This window comes from Cornus florida, unplaced genomic scaffold (assembly GCF_030987335.1).
Source record: "Cornus florida cultivar Cherokee Brave unplaced genomic scaffold, ASM3098733v1 CherokeeBrave_3.0.0_Hap2_Chr02, whole genome shotgun sequence".
In the NCBI taxonomy this organism is placed as follows: domain Eukaryota; kingdom Viridiplantae; phylum Streptophyta; class Magnoliopsida; order Cornales; family Cornaceae; genus Cornus; species Cornus florida.
In genome coordinates this window covers 3509229-3526275 of record NW_026775572.1, presented here as the reverse complement: position 1 = coordinate 3526275, position 17047 = coordinate 3509229, and the positions used below count along the sequence as shown (strand labels likewise).

At 35.4% G+C, this 17047-nt stretch overlaps 1 protein-coding gene across 1 annotated transcript; it reads left to right on the top strand.

Annotated features, from left to right (window-relative positions):
• The first annotated feature begins 378 nt into the window (after window positions 1–378).
• LOC132289203 (uncharacterized) lies at window positions 379–738 on the top strand. The gene has a single exon (XM_059789931.1). The coding sequence runs from the start codon at window positions 379–381 to the stop codon at window positions 736–738; it is 360 nt and encodes a 119-aa protein (XP_059645914.1).
• Window positions 739–17047: the final 16309 nt, after the last annotated feature.

Below are 17047 nucleotides of genomic sequence, written 5' to 3'. Positions count from 1 at the left end.
CGCTTTTTTCCTTTGTCAGTCTCTAATTCATCTTCTTCATCATCCTCTTCATCAGATAACCTTATTGACACGTTGATTCAATAAAATCAAGACGTCTTTAGTTCGATTTTGAATTCAATAAACCCAGAGATAGTAGAGCAAGTCTTTAAACCGCGTAAGAGGCGGTACATTTATCGTGATCGAGTGGGAAGCCACCGTTAACTAATGAAAGACTACTTTGGCGAGAATTGCACATATCCACCAGAGTACTTTCACAGATGATTCATGATGCGACGAGAACTATTTCTTCGTATTCTGAATGATGTCAAATCTTATGATGACTACTTCATCCAAAAAAGGGATACAACAGGTCGTTTGGGGTTGTTTTCTATATAGAAGATGACAATTGCAATACGTATACTCACATATGGTTGTGCAGCCGATCATTGTGATGAGTATATTAAAATCGGCGAGAGCACTGCCATTAGGATGACATTTTGTAAGCCTGTTGTTGGTGTGTATGGGGAAGAATACATGCGACCACCCAACGAAGTTGACATAGCACGATTACTTCGAGAAGGGGAGGAGAGAGGATTCTCGAGTATGCTTGTTTCTATCGACTATATGCTTGTTTCTATCGACTATACGCATTGGGAGTGGAAGAATTGTTCGGTGTCATGGCATGGCACACACATCGGAAGCTATCATACGCCTACGCTCATATTGGAGGCGGTTGCCTCAGAAGATTTGTGGATCTAACATGCATTCTTTGAAATGCCGGGTTCACATAATGATAAATGTGCTGGATCATTCTCCGATATTCAACAATATCGTCACTGCCCAAATTCCTCCGGTTAATTTCATTGTGAATGGCCATTATCATAGAATGGGATATTACCTATCTGATAGTATATACCCTAAGTGGGCAACTTTGATGCAGACCATCCCACACCCAACTACAGCAAAAGAAAAACTTATTGCTCAGAGACAGGGGGCCTGCAGGAAAGACGTGGAACGAGCTTTTGGGGTCTTGCAGATCAAGTGGTCAATAACGCAAGGATCAGTGCGTTTTTGGGATAAAGGGGACTTGTGCCTTGTAATGAAAATGTGCATCATCCTTTACAACATGATCATTGAAGATGAGCACCATGTCAATGTTGAAAGATGAACTTCACCACCGAAGGAGACATTCTTGATTCCCACTTTAATTCAAAATCCATTGGTCTCAGCAACACACAACTACTCTTGCCAAGTTCAAATTCGTAACAAAGAGACAAATACGCGGTTGAGGAAGGATGTAATTGAATATTTGTGAAACCGTTTTGGTGAAGAAAATGTTTAATTTATGTTGCATTTATTTATTTTTAAATTGTTATGAAGTTTATGTAATGAAATATTTATTGTGTAATGTTTTATTTTGAAATAAATAATTAAATTGTTTCTGGATAAAATTATTTAGCCAATATGTATGAAATATTGTCAACAATATAATATCTAATATCATTTGATTTATTAATTTATAGAGGTGAAAACAAAGACACCTTTTTTTTTAATAAAAAAATCATATTTTAAAATAAATTTCAATTTGTTAGGGAAATTTTTTTTAAAAAAAGTTGTTTGGTTAGCTAATATAGCCGTTAAAGTACTATTTGGGTCAACCAAACAGTACCTAAAACGGCTATAATGTCAATAGGAACATTGAAATTTTTGAAAAGGAAACAAATCACTTTTTTTCAATTTTTAAAAACTTTTTTGGCTCAAAAAAGCCTTTAGTTCAATTATGTTGAGGAAAAAAAAAAGGCCAAAAAATGCAAAAACACTGATTTCGAAATTTTTTTAACAGTCAAACACGCCCTTAGATGTATTCTGGGCTACAGTGTTGCTGGGCACAAAAGTTAAAAAACAAAAAAATGGGCAGGCCCGCACGTCCGCAGCCTGCAATCGCTAACAGGGTCGCCGTTTTTGGCGACCCATTCCACGACCCAAAATATGGGACCCATTTTTTGGAGACTCTATTGGACTGACCCAATAAATAAAAAAAGTCCCAGAATCTAAATCTTGGGCCGTGGGTAGACAGACTGTCTGCGAGCTGATTAGATTATATTTTGCAGCTAACTAATTTTGTCAATACTTGCACCACAGACTATCAGGTCAATGTGTTTACATATGTCTCCACAATCAAACCAACACTTTCTTACCTTTGCTATTTTTTCCTTAATTTTTACTCTTGAGATTATATATATTAGTTAAATTTTACATGTCATCAATTATACATACATCATAATTGACTGACATTGTTTTAAATTACAAATGTTGTATCTTTAATATTGACATTGCAAATCCATATTAGTGAATTCAATAATATTCATCACTGATTTGTTCTTGATGTTATGACTCATGTGTTAATAAAATTGTTGCATTCTTGATGGATTGTATTTAAAATTTTCTATAAATTTGTGGAATTTCCACCTCAGTATGTGCTGAGGAGACACAGATCTAGAGTATATTAAAATTTTTGAGTCTTTGAGAATGGTAAGAGTATTATAGAGAGAGTTGAAACATTCTATAATGTTGGAGAGTTATGTAAATAATTGTAGAGTGCAAAAAGTTATAGAATTGTAGAAAAAAATTGCAGGTGGTACAGTTATAGAAGCTACTAAAAATGCCTATAAATAGACAAGGAGAATTCATTCAAACTCGGGTGGCATAGACTTGTATCACTATGGACTGAGATTTTGTGAATTAAGAGATTTAAGTCCTAATTTTTGTGAGTTATAGGTTTCCAGGATTATAATTAAAATGCCGCATATAATCTAATTAGATATTCGAGTTTTAATGTTTGGGTTGATGAATATTCTCAGACCTATTCAGTTTTTGCCAGCTTAGAGATGAATATTCCATATGTATTAGTTAATCGGTTCAACTTGCCCAAGGCATAATTTTTTTTTTGTTTAAAATATAAATTTACTACTTACTGGAAATCCCTTCTGGAAATACAGTCTCCATGGCAAGAAAGGGGGAACGAAGAATAAAGGTGGAAAAGAAATGAAGAAATTTGTAAGAATCGTGTTTATGATAGTAAGAAATTAGCCTTCTGGACTACTAGCATGCTAAGTATTTGTTAAATTGTGTAAATGAACTTTCATGTTGGTTAATGATGAAAAAGTATGTTGTTGAGTGTGACTATTTACAATGTACTTCTCTTGTGGTTATTGGTGTATGCTCCCTTGAGATGATTCCATGAATTACTATTTAAGAATATGCTTATTTCATGTAAATAGTTAAATGATTGATTTCTCAATAAATTGGAGCATGAGTATCTTATATACATTCATCATATGCATGGGGTTAAGTTTGAGTTAAGGGTGGCAATTGGGTATGTTTGGAATGGGTTAGGTATAAATAGGTCAGTAATTCATTCTTAACCCATCAATAGTGGATCATAAATGGATAAGGGGTCAAATGAACGGGTCAAAACGTGTTAACCCATTACAACCCTCCTTATTTATTTATTTATTTATACTTTTGCAAAATTTTTACTTTCCTACCATCCAAGGCTAAAAATAATAATAATACTTACATTAATTTTTTGATTGCAAGCATTACAAATTTCTTTTTCCTTTTTTCCTTTGGGAAAAGCTACTATACAACTTAATCAACAATATTAATTAATTTTTTGATTTCAAGAGTTACAATTTTTTTTTTCATTTATTTTGGAAAAAGTCACCATACTTAACAATATTAATTACATATATTTAAAAAAATGAGTTTTGAGCAAGAGTTTTAATTAATTGTTGCCCATTTATTTTATACAATAAAATAAAATTTGAAGGAAGAGGGAAGAGAGAGAGTTATCGCGGGAAAAGAAAAAAAAAAAGAAAAAAGAAGAAAAGAAAAAAAGAAAAGGACTAGCAGGAGAGAGAATGCAAGAAAAAAAGAAAAGAACCAGCTAGGTGAGAGAAAGCAGCGAAAAAAGAAAAGAAAAGAAAAGAAAAGAAACAGGGAGGAGAGGGAAGAGAGAGAGAGAGAGAGAGAGAGAGTAAAAAGGGGAGGAGAGAAAAAAAGGTGAAAAAAATGAAAAAGATAACTACTAGTATTTACTATGTGACTCATAAAAAAAAAATGCAATTATTGTGTTCTAACAGCATGTTGGACTTATATTACTCCCGAACTTCATCCTAGTCATTGAAAGTCCTTGGTAAATGAATGGTTTATCCTTTTGGGTTTTAAACCATTATAATTGATTTAAAAGACTATTTTGCCCTTGTTGGGTCTTAAAATATTACTTCATTTGTCCCAAAAAAATGTCATGTTTTCCTTTTTGGTCTGCTCCAAAATAATTGTTCACTTTTTTTTTTTAAAATAATATATTTTACATCTTTCCATATATGTCCTTGGAGTTTAAATTTTCAAATTTGAATATTCAAAACTTAGAAGAGTAAGTTAACTTCTCAGGGAGACAATGCATGTCCCACATATTCCCTTAAAAATTCATACTTTCCAAATTTATTATAAAATAACCCTAGTACCCTTGCATGTCCTAGGGTTCGGGTAAAGACCCATTTCGGACCCGGGATTGAGTCGTTACAAAAACTTAGGATTTTGTATTTTTTGAAATATATTGTTTAGGATGTGAGGAAACAAAAAAATTGATACTTTTTCAAAGTTAATATTTTATTTAGGATAAATTACGGTGAACTGTCTTGACGGTTGCCCGTTGTCGTAAATATACGAACCTTTTCTTGTGAAAAAAAAAACTTCACTCTTGTTTGAAACATTAGAGTGATTTCCATGGAAATAAGTAGTTTTGTGACTGAATCCCCCTTTCTTAATACTCGACACTATTTTAATAATGATTTTATTGACTTTAGTAATTTGAAATTTCCAGAGATGAATTTTTCCCTTGCAATATCAATTAAAAACAACCTGCCAAAAAGACATGTATACAAAACAAAACGAAGCCTGCTACAGTTCAAATCCCCGAAGTTGGGGCTATATTTCACCAGAAACAATGGTTGAATGAAGCTCACCAGTGACACCGATTTGACCCCGTGGCTTTTCGGTTTGAATGGTCTCCATAGACTTCAAGCTCTGCGCTCGGTTGAGTAAGCTGTTTCGGTTTTGGTATATACTAAAGCTCATTACTTCGAGGTCTTTTGAGCATGTCTATGTAACAATGGTTATATTGGTAGGAATGAGGTATTTTGGTAATTCTCTTACCTTTTAAGGTTAAAATGTCTTTGACTGCAACGAAGGGTATTATGAGAATTTATATTTATTTAATAGAAGACATCAACAAAAACTGTCAGCGTTAACTATAACAGAAGGAAGGTCCATGTAAGTTAGTTTCTTGAGTTAATTTCACTCACACCCCTTGAAGATTGCCATATTAACAATCAGATGAAAGTTAGTCTCTTTTCGAACAATGACACCCCGTCAGATTTTGTATCCAAACAAAGTCTTAAAATATGTGAAATGTTTACTTTACCCATAAATATCTTATTAAATTTTAATATAAAATATATAAAATATTAATAGACTTTTTATTTTTTTCTCACCTCTCCGGTCTTTCCGAAAAACAGATCCGTGTCTTCTTCCACATCTTGCTACTAGGGAAAAGCTCTAATGAAGATTCTGACAACAAAGATCCGACAAAAGGCTCCGGCGACAACTAAATCGACACGCGACAATGGTTGCTGGTGACAACAGTAAAGCATAACTCCGACGATGAAATATTAGATTCCGGCGATGATATAGCAGCGAAAACACTTCGAGGACGACGATAGTTGATGAAGACGAAAGCTTGGGAAGATTCGGGTAACGATTGTCGTAGATTCCAGGGATTGTTGGCGATGAGTGTTGTTGCTTTCGAATCGTGCAGCTATGGTTTGGGTTTGTGAATGGGTCTTGCAGCTTAGTAATGGTAAGAGTGGATTTGTTGGGTACGAGACCAAACTTTCTATTACCTTAGGCTTTTCCCTAACCCTTGGATCGTGATAAGTCCTCTGCAAATCTCATTGTTGACTCTCTAATCTCACTTCACGTTATGCTGATATTTTGGGAAATGCCTGACAATAACAATGGAATTAGTTTAATTGGCGTGTGTAAACATTGTATTTATACTTTATATGTAGATTGTTTTTCAAAAAATCAGTTTATTATTTTGATGTTTTTCTCAACTTTTATTTATGGGTTTTGCCATTAAATTCTGGCTTGCTTCATTGTTTGAAGCTTGAGGTTTCATATAGTCAATATTGCATATATATGTTATATATACGCACCAATATAGATATATATATATATATATGGGTCAAGTACAAAAGATACCCCTCAACTATGCTTATAGTGCATATCACACCTTTCTTGTGCAAAAAATACCCTTTAGATTTCAATTTGATGTAATCGAGTCCCTCTGGCACATTTAAAACCAAACTAGACTAAAGTACCCTTAGTCAACAATTTTATAAAATATATAAAAATACCAAATTTTGTAAAAAGACTAAAATGGATAATAAACAGTGAGTCTTCCTTTTGAACACCCATTCTGCTATTCGGTCTGGGTGAGGCATTGCGACGACGGTAAGGACGGTGGTGAAAGGAAGGAGTGGCGAACATGGGTATAACATTGGATTGACTCAATTGCTTGAACTGAGCTTTGTTGAGCGCAGAGCATTGGAGAAAAATTAACAATATACATTAACACTAAAAAAATTCGAGGGGGTGATGGTTTGAGGAATTGAAGGCATCGCGACCCTTGGAGAGAAGGAGATCAACGGAGGAAAGGGTTTCAACAATGGAGGGATCGGCTGTCGTTGCCTTTCCCCAACCCCATCCGCCAGAGGCAAAGAAAAACCATGGATAAAGGCACCAACTAACCTAATTGCAATCAAAACATAGTCCAATCCATTTGCAAATCTGAAACTAAAAATCTCACCAAACCTAGATAAAAGTGGTGAGCTTTAATATATGCAAACAGTGGGAGAGACCCAATCGGCGAAGTAACTCCGACGACCATGAACACCGATGAGACTCGAGAGCTTGTTCGATTTTAAGTTCTCTGCAAGAGCTATGAGTTGCTAATGCAAGCATCAAACGCCGAACTTCAACACCGTCGAATCTATGATTGTGTAGTCGCCATCGAATCTGCTCTTCGGGGCTCTGAGTCATCGCCGACATCTTCTTCGGCTTGCCGTCACGTCCGAATTGGGTATCTTCAATACGATTTTGAACGTTGAATACGACCAATTTTACTTAATTGTTCCTATAATTACAGTTTCTCAAGCTTTAATTGCTTACACTGATTCATAATTGCAAGTTTATTGTAGTTCTAGAGTTTCAAACTGAAAATTGCACGTTGGTGGCTAAGGAAAATGTGGATATTGCTTGTTGTTTGAATTCTGGGTTTGAGATAATTTTGAGTTCACAGACCCATTGTAGAAGGCGAAGAGAGTGCATCTTGATTCCCTTTCACAGACCTATTGATCCTGGGTTCGCAATCTTGGCATCGAGATCCGGCCACCGCCACCTCCAATCCACAACCCACAAGCCATCGATACAGCCGGTGGTACCCTGATTCGCAGCCGCCGTGTATATATATATATATATAGATATATGTGTGTGTGTGTGTATATATATATATATAAATGGATAAGATTGATGTGTGTGTATATATATATAGATAGAAACATACGTGTGTGTATGTGTGTAGATGAGATTGATAGGTGGAGTTGATGGGTGAATTATGGTGTGAGGAAGGGGAGTAGGTTGTACTGTCAAGTGGTGGTTGAAGAAGAAGAAGAAGACAGTTGTGGGAGGAACTAGCGGCAGAGAGTAGAGAGAGAAGGTTAGGTATTTTCCGAAGACTAAAAGGGCAAAATGTGTATTACAACAATAATTTAGGGGTGTTTATTGCACAGAGGGGTAATTTTGTACAATTTCAAAAGATTAGGGGTGTTTATTGCACACTTTTCTAAATAGGGGTTAAAAATGTTACTCAGAGTATATTTGAGGGGTGTTTTCTACGCTTACCCCATATATATATATATATATGGAAAGAGAGTCCTTAGAGAGAGACATTCCCATTTGATGCTCTTATATATTGAATCTCTAATGACGTTGAACCTATACACACACTATATATATATATAGTAATTACTTTGTTGGGGCTGTGAATTTGATAACATAATGAGAGAGGGGATTAAAATTAGTTGGAAGGGTATTTAAGTCATTTCATAATTCAAAGCTTGTTGTTGACAAGTCAAAGGGCATATAGGTCGTTTCATCACATGTCAGATGTTACAGGTGAGGATTGGGGTCTTTGTTAACTTTATCAAATTTGAGGGGGTGCTATTGTTCAAAAAGAGGCTAACTTTCATCTGGTTGTCAATAGAGCAAACCTCAGGGGGTGTGAGTGCACCCTAGTTTTTTTTTAGTGGAGGTCTGAGTAATTTCCCAAACTATAGAAAAAAATACCTGCAATTGTGACAAATTATAAAGGAGATCTGTTTAATTTACCCTTGTAAATTGCAACGTTCTCTTTAAAAAAAAAAAAGAAGCAACCTATAGCGCCTATTTAATTTCAAGCCTGGTTCTATTAATTCATTAGGAAGGAAAGAAAAGAAAACCGAGTGGGCATAAAAGCAACCTATAGCGCCTATTTAATTTCAAGCCTGGTTCTATTAATTCATTAGGAAGGAAAGAAAATAAAAGAAAAGAGTGGGCATGACTATGAAGGAGGAAGGAATTTTTATTTTGTTTATGAACACGGGAGGAGTTTCAGACTTTTATAATTAATGCATTTTATTTACTTCTTCTCATTCCGGTCAAACCTTTGAGATGTTATACAAAATAAATGAGTGTTAGTTTGGTCAATATAATGACTTATGACTTTTGACTTGTAAAGGATTAAAAGATGATTCATAATTAAAATATGTCCACTACGTCAATTCCCTATGTGTCCAATTTGGTAGGTGATAATTGAGAATATATTTGTTAATAAACTCGATGAGATGTGGTCATTGTAAAAAAATTGAGTAAACTAGTATATATTGGCAAATTTAAAAGGATGTGAGTGTCATTTACCTGAAATAAAAATAAAAATATCACATTAGTAGGTTTCGATATATAGATAAGCATCTTAACCTAAGTCATACGAAACGTAAATGAGTATCCGTGCCGGAGTGATTTATTTGTAATATTCTCTAATTGGAAAGTTTTTTTTAGTAGTAAAAATATCACATTAGTAGGTTTCGATATATAGATAAACATCTTAACCTAAGTCACACAAAACGGAAATGAGTATCGGTGCGGGAGTGATTTATTTGTAATATTCTCTAATTGGAAAGATTTTCAAATATTTTCAAATATATATATATATATATATATCGTAGTATAGTAACGTCATACAACTGAAACACACTAAAATTTAAGTAATTAATACATATATTGAGTAATAGTGTAAATAATAAGGCTTTGCTAACAACAGTCGCATGTGGATTTACAGTCGCTTGTCCTAGTAGTATAAGAATCAGATTCCATTTATGATTTGTTTAGGAATTAGTTACCATTTATAACTTGTCTACGTGATTGCGTTTGTTTATTTTTGGGTCATATATTTTATTGTTAAATAAAATCGATACCATTTAAATTTACTCTTCAATCTTCATCAATCCTAAAATTTTTGTTTCAATTACAAACTTTACATAAATATAATAACACTACCAATACAACAAATTTAATTATTTACTTTATTTTTTTTTTTAAATGTGAAATTTTTTATATTTATTTAAAGTGAAAAATATTATATAAAAAAATGAACATAATAGTACTTGATAACATAATGAAATAAAAAAAGGTGCCAAAATTTTTTTATAAAAAAGGTCAAGTAAAAAAAAGCAACTCGTGAATAGGTTTCTACACCTAGACAAGTTATAAATGATAACTAATTCACGTGACTTGCCAGTAAGATAAAGTAAAAAAAGTTACAGTGGTAATAGGTTTCTACACCTAGATAAGTTATAAATGGTAATTAATTCCTAAACAAATCATAAATGAAATCTGATTCTTACACAAATTGGACAAGTGACTGTAAATCCACAGTCATGCAATGCTGCGTGACTGTGGTTAGCAAAGCCCATGCATATACATACAGACACGCACAAATTAATATAGGTATTCTAAATAATTGGGACTCTAACAAATTTAGTATGAAAATCGCAAATTACAAAAACATAATTCGCGAATTGTAAAAATTGAATTCGCACAGAGGACAGGACCTCACTAGAAGCCTATACCTCCGACGGTTTCTATCATCTCCTTCACTTTTGTTCAGGTGATTCTACACACATACATATACATACAGACACGCACAAATTAAGAGCGCTTCCTCACGCGCGCAAACACAGACTGTGCGCTCGTTTTTCCATTGTCAGTTTCTGTTTTTTTTTTACATGATAATCGTAGGAAAATTAAATTATTTGGAGATTATTTTTTGGTAGCAAGATATTTGTGAAACAGATCTATATATACTTGTGTGTGTGTGTATATATATATATATATATTTTATGGATCTGCGAATTTCAAGTTGTTTTATCAGATTTATAATTTTTTCTAGTACTTTATATAATTTTCCTTTATCGATTTGTATGTTCACATCTCCATTTATATTATTTGATTTGATTTTTTAAAATTTAATTAAATTTATTTATTTTTTTGTGGTTTGTGCAAACAAAGGAGAGGGAGGCAAGTGGAAAAATGTCTCTTATGCATGCAACTGCGTCAGATGCAGCACATAAGAAGCGTAAGCGTTTCTGTTGATGAACCCCTTTTTGATTTGATTTTATTGTTTTTTCGAAACACGAAGCCCTTTTTCTTCTTTTATTATTATTATTAGGGCAAGCAAAGCAGACCAAGGGGCCCAGTGGGATAAGGGGGTCCAAGATTGAGCCACCAGAGGAAGAGGAAGAGGAAGAGGAACGGAGGAAGTTTTTTGAACACTTTAAATTGTTTTGTGTAACTGATTTTGAGTTGCCCGGCTCAGGCAGCCATGTGTTAGATGAAGAGGGCAGAGAAGCTGGGATCTTCTTTCACGTCTGGATGGTCATGGATTCCTCTGGATGATGAATCAAATAAGTCTTTATATTTTTTAGTGAGTAAATATGATTGGTATGCTAGATCTTTTGACTTCAAATGGTATACCCTTGACTGCAAGGAGGAGGGTAATCCTTTTCCAGAGTGTTGCACCACTTTGTCTCCAGTTATCAGTGCTATGCCTCCCGCAGTTCCCAATTTTTTCACTACAGTGGCCTTCGGCTCCAGAATCTACCTCATTGGTGGCCTTACCACTTTTGGTGCAATCTTTCATGCTAGCGTCTTCTATTATGATACTGCTCACCCCCACCAGGGTTGGAAAGAAGGACCTTCCATGATCGCTGCCCGAGCTCAGGCGTCAGTTGTTGTGGCACTTGGTAAGATTTACGTCTTCGGGGGCTTGAACAGGCAGATAGGTCTGTCCGATTTTTTTGTAGAACCTGTGCATGCACTTCTCTCTGATGATCGCGGCAACAGGCACATTCTGATTCATCCCAGGCATACAACGGACATCGTCTCTTACAATATAGACACCAGGACATGGGACGTGTTCGGCGAATCATTTGGTGATAACTGGTCTGGGACGGCGGTGAATGGTGTGCTTTACTGTTGCGTCGGCTGCAATGTCTATGCGTGTGACTTGTTGAAGCGTAAACTGTTTACCTCCCCAGTTAGGGGTTTTGGGGACTGCAAGGATAGTTTCCAGCCGCCTGATGATGAGAATTACCCCTCTACTACCTATTTGATTCATATAGGAGGCGGTAAACTTTGCTTGTTCTGGTTTTCTATGATTACTGTCATTTGCACTATATTCACGGTTCAGAGACACGAGCCTTTGTCTGGTGGAGGAGAGCCCTATTTTGTTGCTCATGTTGAGTCTGTGAAACGCCATTACGTGGATGGCTACGACGGAGAAGTCGAGAATTGCTTCGCTCTCTAGGTATAGAACTTTTAATCTTGAACTCTACGACTTGTTTCTGATTTTTATGCTTTTGGCTATTATTTTCTCTCTTTGTGTTTGTGTTTGTGTTTGGGGACTGATCATGTGTAACTGGAATCTGTAGTTGCTTTTGGCATTAATTTTGGTCAGAAGTAATCTTACCAATGGTTGGAGAAGATATTTTGTACAATAAATATTATTTTCGAATGTTAATGTGCTTGTGTCTTCGTTATTATGGTAGGGTCAAAACTTCCTTATGGTGGGCAATGCTGCCTTGTGAAGATGGGAAATTGTGTCAAAGTCTCTACATCTACAACACTAGTTGGCCCCCCACTTATAATTCCTTTGCTTTGGATTGGCAGGAGTTTTTCCTCTAATGCTGTAATCCAAGGAAAGAAAGCCACTTTGTAGGGGGGAGCTTTTGCATGCCACATGCTATTACAGGGGACGTCTGGTATCTTCCTTTGAAGAGCCATATTGGATGATGTAACATTGAAAACTCATTCGTTTTAAGCTTTCAATCTAAATGGCTTCCTCTGTCTTTGCTTGTAATTGCTTGGAGTTTAACCTCCTTGTGTTTGTCGAACAAAAATGTTATTTGTAGTAAAAGTATCACACCCAAAGGCTTCGTTAGCAGTCTCCTCTGTATTTTTAGAATCCTATTATTCTTACCAGCTCCTTTTGTCTCCAGATTCAATTGGGACCTTATTGTTAGGAAGAAGTCTGAGAGAATACTTCAAAATTCACTTGACCAAACTTTCTAATGTTTTCTCTGTCGAAGCTTTACTTTTGTGTGGCGTGTTATAGTTAAGTCACATATGTGGTACAACTCATTTATAATACAATAGTTTGAATCTATAATTTTCTGAATTTGGGTACTAAGCTACCGGTTGTTTTTGAGGTTTGCCAGCAACAGTCGCCTCAGTCGAGCGATTTCAATGGTCCAGCACACTCGCTTGTTTTATGTTTTTCTTATTTTGAGAACCACGTTGAAAAGAGAGTTATGAGTTACTCCTATAAATAGCTAACCGGTTATTGTCACCGAACTCTTTTCTTGGTCGTTGCCATTTTTTATTTTTTTCTTTTCTTTTCCTCATCATCATCAAGGCTCAGTCTACAGTCGCCCGCCGTCCTTGCCAAGGTGTTCTTTCACACTATAAAAGCAACCTTGCTTCTCCTTGGTTCTATTCAATGCTGCCTACGCCGCGACATTGATACTGCCGACCAGCCCTGCTCAACTCTTCATCGCCTGTTCATGCCCACCATCCGTTCCGGTCAATCGTTGAAGACTGTTGAAGAACTGAACGGCGGCAGATCTACTGTCGGCAAGTTTGAACCGGCAAGAATGGATGATTGAATGGAACGACGGACGGTGGGTATGAATCGGCAAGAATGGATGATTGAATGGAACAATCGACCGGCGATGAAGAACACCGTTTCCGATGGTTGTGCTGTTGCGAAGAAGAGGACGGCGAAGCCGACGAAATGGGTTTCAGAACAGAGTATGGTGGTGATTAGGTAGCAATACCCAAGACATTGCTATCAAAAATCAAATACAGAGTAGACATATATCATTTTCACCAAAAGCTGATAATTAATTATTATAAAAAAATGATTAAAAAAAACAATATCATCCAATGACTATCACCATTGATCGATAATTCTCATCGACTTCTAGAATACACTAGCATTCAGTATCAGGTTCTCACATCGCCCTCTCTACAGTATCATATTCTCCTGTCAAAATTCCCGATACTAACTTTTTATTTTTATTTTTTATGTGATTTATGTAGTGTAAACGGAGTTATTCTTCCTCCCCGTTCACACCCACCGTCTGTTGTTCCATTCAATCATCCATTCTTGCCTGTTCAAGCTTGCCGACAGTCAAGGGCGGAGCCGGGATTGAATTTTAGGGGGCTTAGCGTATTTGACGAAAACAAATCAAAAAAATCTAAGTAACATCAATTATTTATTTATTTATTTATTTTTATTTTTATTTTTTATTTTTTAAAACAAACAAAAATATCATTCAATACCAATATTGATTTATTGAACCGAAAAGAATAGCTAAAATACTTAGCAAATATAAGAACAAAGAATACCAAAATAAACATTTGCAAATTATAATAAAAAAATAGCATAGGTAAAATGACTAAATCACCCTCTATATATCATTAAATGTGTTTTTGACGGGTGGGCATAATTGAACTTTTAAAAAAAATTACACATAATAATACTAATTTTTGTTTTTCCAGGGGGCACACGCGCCCTGGACACACGGTCCCTCCGCTCGCGTTCTGTTCTTCAACAGTCTTCAACGATTGACCAGAACGGATAGTGAACATGAACCGGCCATGAAGAGTTGAGCAAGGCTGGTCGACAATAGCAATGTCGAGGCGTAGGCGGCATTGAACAGAACCGATGCGAAGTAAGGTTGTTTTTACCGTGTGCAATAAGATGACCTTGGCGGGAACGGCGGGCGACTGAGGACTGAGCCTTGATGATGATGAGGAAAAGAAAAGAAAAAAAATAAAAAATTGCAATGACAGGTTAAAGAGAAAAGAGTCGATGGCAATAACCAATTAGCTATTATAAAAATAACTCAGAACTCTCTTTTTAACGTGGTTAGCTCAAAACAAGAAAAACATAAGACAAAACAATTCACCTGTGTTGGATAAATCCTAATTGTTTTTTGCCATGTGGTGTTGAGGTGTAAAGAAATGTAGTTAATGATACTTAAGAGAATTAATTGTTGTCATTCTGAATTTGCTGATGATTGAATTCAAAAATTCCAGTTTGATAAAGTTAAATGTATTTCATTGTAATATACTCTCAAAAACGAGCCTCTTTTTTGGGAAAGTCACTATTTTTTTAAAGAGACTCTTTTTGGAAGGGAGGAAGTATTTAGGAGCAGGAGCGAGAGCGAGAGTAAGAGTGAATTCGATAGCGGGAGCTTGAGAGTGGCAGAATTAAGTCATAAGCAGTGAGAATTTGAGCGAAAGTGCGTGAAGTGTGAGAGCGGAAGCACGCTTGGAGCGTAACAGCGACACCTGTTGAGAAAGATTGTGTGATTTAAGGGAGTATAACTATATTTTGTTAAATAAGAGTGACGTTAGATTTAAATTTCTGAAAGAGTGTTTTTATCAAAAAATAAAAATAATAAAAGGTATATTGATCCTGGAATTTGTAAAACAAACTTAACCAAGTTGCATTGTTGGATGAGCTTGATAACGACCTTTATTTTGGGGAAGGCTGCAAATGGTGGCTTTGTTGTGAAGTAGTTGCAGACTCACAGTAAGAGTATAACATTTACATAGAAGATTCAAACTTTGAAAATCTCTGTTTTGGTAATAAGAAAGAGCAGAGGATGAGGAGATCAACACAGCACAAAACTGGCGAAAAATACAATGGAGATATTGGAGGGAATTGAAGTAAAGGGAAGATCGTTGAGAGAGAAATGGTGGGATACTTCTATAACAAGAGAGAGCAACAATCCCAAAGTATCGGTGGGTTCATAAAATTGACTCTTTGTATTTCACTCTATATGTGATACATATTAATGTATATTTGTAATGTAGTAGGTGTAAATAGTCTATTAAAAAAAATAATAGTAATAATAAAAAATAAAAAAACCCGCACAAGTGAGATCTATATGTTTAATCTTTTGTAATTGGACCTTCGCCATAGCATGTGCGCTTGTATGGTCAGTCACACTTATAAATTTTTTTTTGTGTTGCCGCAAGAGATCACACGAGGTTGCTTGTGTTCTCTCATTCGATATGGTGTGTGTGTTTGTCCTTCCATTTTCTCTCATGCCACTTACAAGATCGCAATGTTGCAACCAACTATAACGAACAATTGCATCCGGATACAATGACTAACAAACAAACAATCTATCTCCAAAATTTTTTAAAGAGGTATTATTCAGTGATGAATTATTTTGTAGAGGAAAAAAATTTTGAGGAGGAAAGGAAAGAAAAAAAAAAAAAAAATTGAGATGAAATTGATAAGAGGAAGTGGTGGGGTGGGAAAAAAAATGGCAAAAAGGAATAAATGAGAGAAAAAGAAAAAGTGAGGAGAAAGAAAGAAAACCCAAGAGGAAAGTAAAGAAATAAAAAAAAGACTAAGTGTCTTTTTGGGATATAATCCTAGATATGTCAAGGGGGATGGGCCTAAGCTTTAAAGGTCACCAAAGGAGGTAATCCAACCTTATGATTGGCAATTTAATCACACAAAAGGTTCAATGTATAGAAACTATCTACATTGCGTGACTCATTGACAATACTATTTTATTAGAAGGTTTATCGAGAAGATTCTTTTATGCTCATCCTTATGGCATATGTGTAAGACAATGGTGTCTAAGAATAATTCTTCTATATTAAAAAACTTTTCTAAGCCAGAGGCAATATATAGCTACAATTACATCTTATAAAAAAGGAAACAATCATATTCTAAGGTTATATTTAAATACAAGATTCGTCAACTAACCAGATTCATATCCTTAATAACAAAATCAATCTAATAATTACACCCCATATACAGCTCATGCTGACACTCCCCCTCAAGTTGGAGCATAGATGTCTATCATGTCCAACTTGTCGATTATACCATGGAACACTATTCTTGAAACTACTTTTGTGAGCATATCAGCTAACTGGCTTTCGGACGGACAAATAGAAATTGTATAATCTTTTGATAGAGGTTTTCCTTGAAGAAATGACGATAAACTTCAACATGTTTGGTGCGGTCATGTTGTATAGGATTCTATGCAATCTCAATGGCTGCCTTATTATGACAATGAAGATTCATAGGTTTTGCATATTCAATCCCTAAATCTTTTAGAACACTCCTAATCTACAACAATTCGCATACTCCATGAGCCATACCTCGGAATTCAGTTTCTGCACTTGATCTTGCCACGACCTTCTGCTTCTTGCTTCTCCAAGTGACAAGATTACCTTCTACGAAAGTAAAATAACCAGCGTGGACCTTCTGGTTGTTTGATCACCTACCCAATCAGAATCCGTGTATCCTTTAATG